The sequence below is a fragment of the Poecilia mexicana genome, unplaced genomic scaffold (genome assembly GCF_051168715.1).
Source record: "Poecilia mexicana isolate PSO_F unplaced genomic scaffold, ASM5116871v1 scaffold_18, whole genome shotgun sequence".
In the NCBI taxonomy this organism is placed as follows: Eukaryota; Metazoa; Chordata; class Actinopteri; order Cyprinodontiformes; family Poeciliidae; genus Poecilia; species Poecilia mexicana.
Window position 1 is genome coordinate 6,016,221 of NW_028263387.1, and position 9,752 is coordinate 6,025,972.

General features: G+C 36.8%; 2 protein-coding genes across 2 annotated transcripts; one reads left to right on the forward strand and one right to left on the reverse strand.

Annotated features, from left to right (window-relative positions):
- LOC106916922 (cerebellin-1-like) lies at nucleotides 1-2,191 on the reverse strand. Its single transcript, XM_014985535.2, has 3 exons — nucleotides 1,931-2,191; nucleotides 1,716-1,844; nucleotides 1-716 (listed from the first exon to the last, which is right to left on the reverse strand). The coding sequence occupies exons 1-3, from the start codon at nucleotides 2,154-2,156 to the stop codon at nucleotides 436-438; spliced, it is 636 nt and encodes a 211-aa protein (XP_014841021.2). The 5' UTR covers nucleotides 2,157-2,191; the 3' UTR covers nucleotides 1-435.
- Nucleotides 2,192-7,881: 5,690 nt separating this feature from the next.
- On the forward strand, nucleotides 7,882-8,818 carry LOC106916925 (complement C1q tumor necrosis factor-related protein 3-like). The gene is made up of 3 exons (XM_014985539.2): nucleotides 7,882-8,032; nucleotides 8,121-8,249; nucleotides 8,355-8,818. Exons 1-3 carry the CDS (start codon nucleotides 7,897-7,899, stop codon nucleotides 8,636-8,638), a joined length of 549 nt encoding a protein of 182 aa, XP_014841025.2. The 5' UTR covers nucleotides 7,882-7,896; the 3' UTR covers nucleotides 8,639-8,818.
- Nucleotides 8,819-9,752: the final 934 nt, after the last annotated feature.

Below are 9,752 nucleotides of genomic sequence, written 5' to 3' on the forward strand. Positions count from 1 at the left end.
TTGTATTGTTCATCAAATAAACTTGACTTTAATGAATTCCAAACAGATGTGTTCTTCAGAATTTTTTAAATTACAAATACTTCTGACTCCTAAAGACTGGTTTTGTTTGTTAAAATGCATTAAAAAAATGAAATTTATATTGATTTAGACCATCTTTTTTTCCTGATCTTAAGCACAGAAGCCTTAAAAATGCAACACCAAGATAGAAAACCACAATCAGATCCATTTACATATTCTTCTAATAAAAAATGTTGTATGCATTCTTTTATTGTCTCAACCATACTTTTAAAATATCAGAACTGCGACTGAAAATCAGAGTGGTTTATTGCAGAAATTGTTCAAAGATGAATATTAATATAGTAAATTTTGTTTGGAAACAAGAAATTTCTCAAAAAGCTTATATGTTAAGGGTGTATAGTAGCAAAACAGTTTATTTCAGAGCGGACGCAGAAGAACACCACTGAAAGTGGTGGTGCGAGCGTTCTGCCAGACATGACTGTTCGCACCCATCCTCATGTACACTTGATCTCCTTGCTGCAGTTGCAGGAAAGCTGCATTGCCTCCATTATCAGCCCCATCTTGTGATGTTTTGTGGTCATAGGCGGTCACAACTTGCTCGTTGTTCTTCCAAAGGACTAGATTCACAATTTGTGATCCTACAGCATGATAAAAGAAGGTGAAGTAGTATATGCCTGGAACTGGTGCAGCAAAGATACCTGGGAAAAACAAGATTTAGGTTGAATAAATATTACAAAACATGATTCAGTCTTTTTATATAAAGAGGTTACTCATTTGCATTGGCCTAGGCTGTTCATCCACTGGATTGGCTAGCGTTAGGCTGGCAACTAGCATAGGCTGGTCACCCATTACTTGTTCTTTTTCTTAAAAAATAGTTGGTAATATATCTCTAAGCGTCATACATTGCATGCATTGATATGTTCTTGAGACAGTTTACTGTAACACAGAGTGACATCTTGCATAATTGGTGTCGCAAATTGAAGCCATCTGCTGAAACGGAAGCCAGCTTCCTCAGCTGCGTACTATACAGCATGTTTATGCTTGATGTCATGTATTACAGTAAACTGTCAAAAGAACAGATGTCAATGCATGTAATTAATAATGATAACAGATATAATATGCCAACTATTTTTCTTGATAACATTTTCTTTAAAGTAAGAAGTGCAAGTCTCAGGTGACCAACATAGTCAAGTTAGCCTACCCAGTGCTAATGTTAGCTTTTCTCTGCTAATGGACAGAAGAGGAAGTAAGAAAACTATTGAGTGACCAGCCTAGGCATGCTAGTCACTAGCCTCTTCAAAGTTAGCAGAATCTCCTTCTCATTTGACAGTGGCAGCCGTTCAGTTATCGGTGCCCTCCTGTTAATAGTTTGACCAGTAGCTAGCTTCAGAACGAATTTAGCCTCCTGCAGAGGGGTGTTCTATAGTCTTAATTTTGGCAGTAATATGGTGTCATAAAATCTTGCCTCTTTGAAATCAAAATTGCAAAAAGGTGACACGTGTATGTATTACTTGAAAGAGGAGGAGGGAGAATTGCAACAGTAGGTTTCTGAATCTGTAGCTGTCCCCTAATGTCTCTTCACCCCTCTGACCTTTAGTTAGGTCTGCAGGAGGAGAGTTAAACCCCTACTCTAGTGACTCTGATACTACAGGTATTCTAATCTAGAAATATATAATTTAAATAATGTAATAACTCACCTGTGTGCTGATTGTAGGCATTGCCCACATTGATTATTACTCTGCTGTAGACTATGGTTGTGGCTGTGCTGAAGGGTCCAAAAGATTCACTGCCATCTGTTGTAGCACTAAATACTATGTTGGATGCTTCTAAATAAAAATATAAGACAATATCTGTAAACTTTTCCATTTATTTTGTAATATATGTCTTTAAAATGTCCAAAAGCAGACTTTACCTTTCTTCTTCAGTTCTAGAACCTGGTTTTCAGTCTCCTTCTGCCTCGTTTCCATGGCTTCTTGTTTCTCTTTTATAGCCCCAATCTCTTTGAGAAATTTAGACATATCAGTAAAGCATGTCCCAGCTCCAGTAGCACCTTCTGTTTGGTAAAACATGTGAGGTAAAACCTCCTGGGCCAAAGTTACACCACAGAAACACAGTAACAACCACAGTGTGAAAGTCATCCTGGTTCTCTAATGCTGCCTCTAGTTCTCTGACTGACTGGATGCTGTTTGGTGTTTTTATAAAGCTTCAGGATATCTTGTTAATGGTTAACTGCAGAGACAAAATGTGTTCGCTCTGTTTGCTTTTTCAGTACTGTTGTGGTGTTGAAAGTTTTCATAAAGTTTTCATAGATAGATAAAGCGTATACGGAGATGCACATGAAAATATCATGCAAAGTAACAATCATAATGAATAAAATGTTTTATCTAAATCAATAATTAAAATATTTTTGCATAGTTTGAATTAGACAGAAGGATAAAGTTATGACACCACACCCCCAATTTCAAAAGGATTCATAAATATAAAACTATTTCTGTGTAACAATAGGCTTGATTTTGCTATGATTAACTATTGAAGTGTCAAAGGTAACAAAGTCAGTCATTTTGATCAATATTACCAAGTTTGACACCGTCAGAACATTAATAACCAGGCAGCTTTTTATCTCTGTCAAGTATTGTTTTATGAATACCGGTGTAGTGAGGTGTGATATTACAGAATAATAGTTAAACGGTTTAGAATAAAAAAACAAACAACTTCTCTAATGTACACAAGCAGAAGTTCCAGGATGTTGGTCCTTGAAAACTAACGTTGAAGAGCTCCAGTAAAGAGTGTCTGTAGTAACAAAACTATTCAAAAGTCCAACATTTCTACTTAAAATTTCCCATTGATTTTATATTAAATTAAGTTTTTTTACTCATTGAATTCTGGGTTTTCATTATCTGTAAGACATAATAATCAAAATTTAAATAATTAAAGACATTAAATATTTCCCTCTGTGTGTTAAAACTATGAGTTTTAGTTTTTGAAATAACTCAGAAAAGTTTTACTTCATATTCAATTAATTTTAGATAAACCTCTAAACATACAACCATGCTTGTTCCTGAAACTCTTTTTTTTCCCTTCTTTTTACAGGAAATGTTCCACTAAAGGTCATTTATCTGATTTACTTCTGTGTTTGACCAAGTTACTCAATTGTGGGATGATAGCTGCTCAAAGTATGTTTCTGCACAAACATACTTTGTGCAGAAACAAACAAAGTATGTTTGACACCAATTTTTTTAGATTTGGGTAACATGGGGGGCTGGTTGACCTTTGAACTTTCAGTAATATATTCAAAGCCATACCAGACAAAATTTAATCATTTTCGGTAACAGTTTATTTGACGGGTTGAGCATAAGACTGACATGATGCTGTCATAAACATGACATAACATCTGTTATGAACATGAAGTCTTTATGAATGTTTATGACTGTTGTCATGAAGTGTCATACGGTAAATAATGACACTTTTAATGCAAAGTTGCTCTAAAAGTTGTTTTAAAAGTCAATTAAAAGTGCACAACTTTGCATTATAGTATCATTATTTACAAAATAATTCAAAGCTGGCACTGTTAATGGACTTTCAATGCAACTTTTAGAGCAAATTTTCAGTTGTGAATGACACTTCATGACAACAGTCAGACATTCATAAAGACTCCTTCATGTTCCTAACCGATGTTATGTCATGTTTATCACAGTGTCATATCAATCTTATGCACACCCTGTCAAATAAAGTGTTACCAGTTTTTCACTGCATGCAACAAATGGCCTGAGACCAGGAATCGAACCCAGGACAATCACATTTTGGACTGTAACCTCTCCACATGATGCGCATGCTGAGTGTCTCCTGAGGGATATTTAAACTTGTAGTACAAGCAAATTAATAACTAAGAAAATCAAAGAAAACTAACTGGTTACATATCCAATCACATCTTTTTGCAGACAAGGCAACACCTGTAACTGAGAACCATGGGGAAATAACTTGCGTTTCCTCAAACATCAAATGAGCTCTGTGTGTCCTTTCTCGGCGCACACCCAACGGCTTTCTCCCATTGACTTAGATTCTTCAGGTTCACATGCTGTCGCGAAAGTCTCCAATAAGAAAATAAAGTGGCTGAGTTGGCAACAGTCTTCCGCCTCCATCTGGCCATTAAATACGTCACGCCACACAGTGTCCTTCCACCGTTAAAAATAGTCCATTGTTTTTAGGATAGAATTATAATATATGACCCATCGTTGCTGTATGAGTCACTTTAATCCATCCTCGACACTTTAAAATATTATACATATTTTCATACTCAAATTAAAGTGTTAAGTGTTTATTTGATGAACCTTGGGTTTGAGAAAGTAACATAACTTCTATACTCTCAAATGTCTTGTACATATTGTAGTACTGATACTGACTTTGCTTCCAAGTTCTCTCTCCAACTATAAAAGTCTTTCATGTTTCTTGAAGTGCTGACCTAAATGAACACCAGTTTGCTCAGCTCTTGGAAATATGACAATTATTAACATAACCTGCAAGTATAAGTTTATCTTCCACCAACTCACACATTTAAGTGAGATTTCTTTGACTTGAAGAGAAGAAGTCAGTAGACACACGTGGCTCGAAGGTTGTACAGCGTATGCCCTAATTACATTTCCTGTCAGCAGCTGTATGATCAGATTAAATGATTAATACAGATTGTTAAAAATTAACAGCTGATTGATAAATACATGGAATGTAATGAAGACCAAGTCAACAAAAACCTGCAAAACTATTGATACTGTCAAAAAGTTTCTATTTACTGTTCTGTTTCCTCGACCTTGACTCTACCAGAGGGCTTACGGGAATGCAGCAAAAACCACTGATGACCTTTCCAAAGTGCTCTTGGGACCTTATAGCCTGTTGTAAACTGATGATGCAGTTGTCCTGAGTTTTAATCAAATATATGCCTGCTATTCCTTGTGAATGTAAAAGTTTTATACATCATCTATGTGGTAGCTTGAAAAGGCATTCACAGACTTGAGCTGTTTCACATTTAGTGACATTACAAAACATCCTCTAGTAAATACTTTGTAGAGCATCTCCATTTCACCTGAGATTAAGACTTGAAAGGCGAATGAACTCAAAGCCTTACTGATTTAAGTTGACATAATTTTTCAAGGATGATCACAGATTCTTGACCTGAGAATTCTCATCCATAGATATTTGATTTAAATTATTCCTTTGTAGCTCTGCTCTTTTAGTGAGATCCTCCTTCTTCAAACATAAAAAAAAAAAATCAGTTTACGGCTGCTGCCAGGTCTCAACCTCTCTTTTTTTCATTGACTCTGAACAGCATGTGGGGGAAAGGGTGAGTTGGTCAGTGACCTGTTCAAACTATCCAGATAAAAAAAAAAAAAGTAAAAAAATCAAACGTTTGTTTGTGGTTGCAACTGAGGTTTCAACAGCTGCAGCCTTCACCCCTCTCACACTAACAGATTTTTATGCTGTTGGCTTAATGCGCGTATTGCAGCGTACCGCAGACTCTCCCCTGCTGGGAACCTGGAGTAAAATCAGGCAAAACATTTGTGTAGCTTTAAATGAGACTGCAAAAAATACACTGTAAAAAAGAAAAACGTCTGTTGTTGTGGGCCACACACATTACATTCAGTGTAATGTGTGTGGATTTGTGCACTTAGACTGACAATACTGTGGAGTTCAGGGAGCCCAGAGCCTCTGCTCAACTGCAGGATTGCAGAGTTAAAAATAATAAGCAACAGCTGTTGCTGGTGATGCTGCAGCATCAAGCAGAAATACAAACTGGAGAACTCTGTGTTGACATGACAAACAACAGTAACTGCATTAACTGAAAACCCTACTGTTAACACAATGGCATCATGAAAAACCGTCTCATGCCTTGCTGTCCTACACCTACTATGTATTTGGCTACTATGTTAATGGTTAGCATAAAATTATATATAATCCCACATGCGTCATTTAATAAAGTACTCTCAAAATGGCGTCAGCTGCAGGAGTTCGCCCTGCAATCGGTGCATCACTAATTCGATTCCTGTCTTTCATTTGAGATTAAATTTGATATATAGAAGGTATTATAAATAAATTGATTATTAAGAAACCAAAATATCACACCAGCATCCTATTCTTTGTAAAAACTGCGTTTGCAGCCTGGTTTACGGTTTTACATAATTGATATAAATATCAGCAATATTTGTAATCTTGGTCAATTAGTACCATTAATCTGAGGGTACTTAACTGCTGGTAATACAAATTTTTTTTAATGAATTTTACAAGATTTTCACAAGAAATTTCTGTGTTCTCTATATTTCTTCCATAAATATTACATGAAGTTTATGTAATTCCATTCATTTTCTGTGGCAGTATAATGCTGCAGATGCTACAGTCTGTAACTGTTGGTATTTCACAATTTTTCACCATATATTTTACAAAATTTCTTTTTACAGTGTAGTTCTGCACATAGATTACCTGCACAATAGTTGTGTGTGCATATATAGTCTCCAAGGCATGGCAATTTTATTTATGTAGCACAGTTCAGCAACAAAGCAATTTAAAGTGCTTTAAATGATATTAAAAAAAGAGGCGACAAATATATTTTCTTACGTCATCATCAAAATCCTGAAAAATCATCATCACAGCAAGACAGAAAAGACAAAAGACTAAAATTAATCCATGTTCCAGTTATTATTAATCAAACAGTTTTTAGCTGCACTATGTAACTTTAAAAAAAAATAATAATTTGTTGAAGCTGTCATTCTGACATGGCAGAGCGGTATGAGACGGATAATCTGTGAAAAACATCGATCTCCTCTGCCTTTTCTCAGTGCTAACTAGAAACAACCAATCAAAGTCTGGAGGCGGGTCTTAGGGCTGTCAATCACCCTTTCACCCTCCCCCTTGGTCGCTGCTACGCTGCAGCTAACATTAGCATTATGCATGCTAAAACTAGTTAGCATGACGGAGGATAAAAGGTTTTCCTGTAACGTTAAGTTGTTTCTTCACCATTAGCACACTGAGCAACGAGTACATGAGATTGATTGACAACGATAAGACCCGCCTCCTTGTTTGGATTGGTTGTTTTTGGTGGGGACGAATCGGCAGCTCTTTATTTCTTCAGATGGTCATAACAGCTCCAGGAGGAGCTCGATTTTTTCCACAGCTTATCTGTCTCATTAAACTGTCACGACATTGTGATAGTTTTAATTAATAAGTATAAAAAACAATAAAAAAAGCATATTCTTTATAAAAGTTACATTCCGCAGCTTTAAAGGAACGCTTCAGTTTTCTGGAAGCTGAGTGCTGCTTCTTCATGTTTGGTTCTGGTTCTGGGGATGCAGAGCAGAACCAGAACCAGAACCAGAAGACCTGAGTGGTCTGGAAGGTTGATACAACAACAGGTCGTTAATGTATTGTGGTGTTAAACCGTTCAACGATTTATAAACTAACAGAAGTATTTTAAGTTCATTCTCTGAGCTACAGTCAGGGAGCCAGTGGATTAGAGCATTTAACCTGGGTCGCCTGGTTTAGATGCAAAGTCTGTCGATTTGATACATGGAGCCTTTGATATGCATACAGCAGGTCAGCTACACGGTTATACATACAATTTATCATTATGAAATAACCCATTAAGTCCCAAACTGCTTTCGGAGTGATATTTCAGCTTGTAGTGATGGCAAAGTCGCAACTCAGGAAATCAAGGAATATGACCTGTTTTCACAACCAGAACATTTTTTTGATCCTTGCATCATAACTGTAACAGTAAACAAATGACGGAGCTCTGTTTTATTTAGTTGTTGTTATAAATTAACAGCTGAACTCCTCTACTGAGAGTGAGGACCATATAAGGATCAGATTTGGAAACACGAGCTACACACGATCAAAATGAAGGTCAGCGTTTTGCTGCTGGTGGCGTTCTGCGGCTTCACTTTGGCCCAGGAAGGCTCAGACCTGACCCTGTCAGCCATGAGAGAGAAGCTGACGGAGCTCGAACAGCAAGTCCTCGAGCTGAAGAAGAAAGGTAAATGTCTGGTGAGGAAACTGGCAAAGAGAACAAATAAAGCAATGTTTTATTTTATCTTATTTGTTTTTAATATTTATCCGCCTAGACTTGACCAAAGTGACGTTCAGCGCCGTAGTTGGAGAATCAGAAACCGTTGGACCTTTTGATACCGACACAACCTTAATCTACAAAACTGTTCTAACAAATGTGGGTAATTTCTACAACAAGGTTACGGGTAAGTAGAGCCGCACTCGCATTTTTATCATCCACTCTGCCATTACGGCTAAACTCCATGGATGTGCTTATTGTCAGTGTTACTGAACCAAAGTGTTTTGTGCAGGGATTTTCGCTGCACCTGTCGCAGGTATTTACTTCTTCAGCTTCTTCTATCATGACGAACAGGAACATAGAACAATGCTGAGTCTCTACAAGAATGACGAGGTAGTCGCCATGACCCACGATTTCCCATCGCACCCCAATGACCTCGCTGACAACGGAGGGAACGCCGTGTTCCTGGAGTTGCAGCAGGGGGACCAGGTCTATCTCAAACTGGTATCAAACTCAACTGTTTGGGGATCCAATTACCACACCACATTCAGTGGCAACTTGGTCTATCAAATGTAAGCAAAGAAACGCCAGAACACACAGAAGAATCTCAATCCTTCTGTTTTATGGATGTCGAATTTCCCAACATTTATTAAAAAGCCGAAATAAAATATTTTAGATCGACTGTAGCAACAAAAAAATGACAACTCAATGAGATTCACTGAGTGTCCTGCACTGGTAATAAAAGACGTGAAATAAGACTGTGTCGTTGTTTTTATTGTTTAAATTGTTATTGTCACAGAAAAACGATGAGCTGGCTTTTTAGAGGTCTAAACACGGAATTTGTCCAACTGTTACGATTTTTGTTCAAAGCAACAATAATTTTCACAACCAACTGAATGCCCAATTGAAGCGTATCAGTTTGACTTCAGTCCTCCGTTTTTAGTTTTTATTGATTTTTTTTATTTGTCTGGTGTAAATATTTTGATATTTAGTGTTTTCATAAACTATACATTTTAAGTAATAGAGATCGAGGCTTCAGAAAAGTAATGTACTTAATCAGTATAATGTGTTTCGCCTGGTGAACTGAGAAATGAACATGTCAGTAGTCAAATTTATTGAATATGACCGCCTGTCTCCTTAATAAATGTGCTCTGCTGCAAGTATGCATCAGTTTTATTGACGAGACAAAGAGGAAGCGGAAGAGGTTAAATCATACAAAGCTCTTCAAAAGATTCAAAAAGTAATCGAAGGAGATAACATTTCATATTTCATGTGCGGTAGATGCCAACTGCTGCACTTTTAGTTCATCAAATCAGATTCTAATGTGAGCTAAACCAAAACTCCAAAATTACAAAGTGTTTACAAGGGAGTTTTTCCACTAGGTGAAAAAACTCTAAACTCATATCAAAGGTAATGAAGGTCAATAAATATATGGTAAATAATCTTTTCAGTCACTGCTGGAGGCAATGAGACTTTTAAGTGCAATTTTCAGAGAGAGCAGGAGTTTCTTAAAGAGACAGAGGCCCAATTTCAAGGCTATAAATTACAAAGTCAAGCTATTTGACATACAACATTTTTGTAACTATATATGTGTCTGGAAAACATAACACTATAACACTGCCCCTTTAACTCTGGTGCTATGGTGAAATAACATGGCTTTGACCGTGTTTCAATCTGAACAAATGGGTAT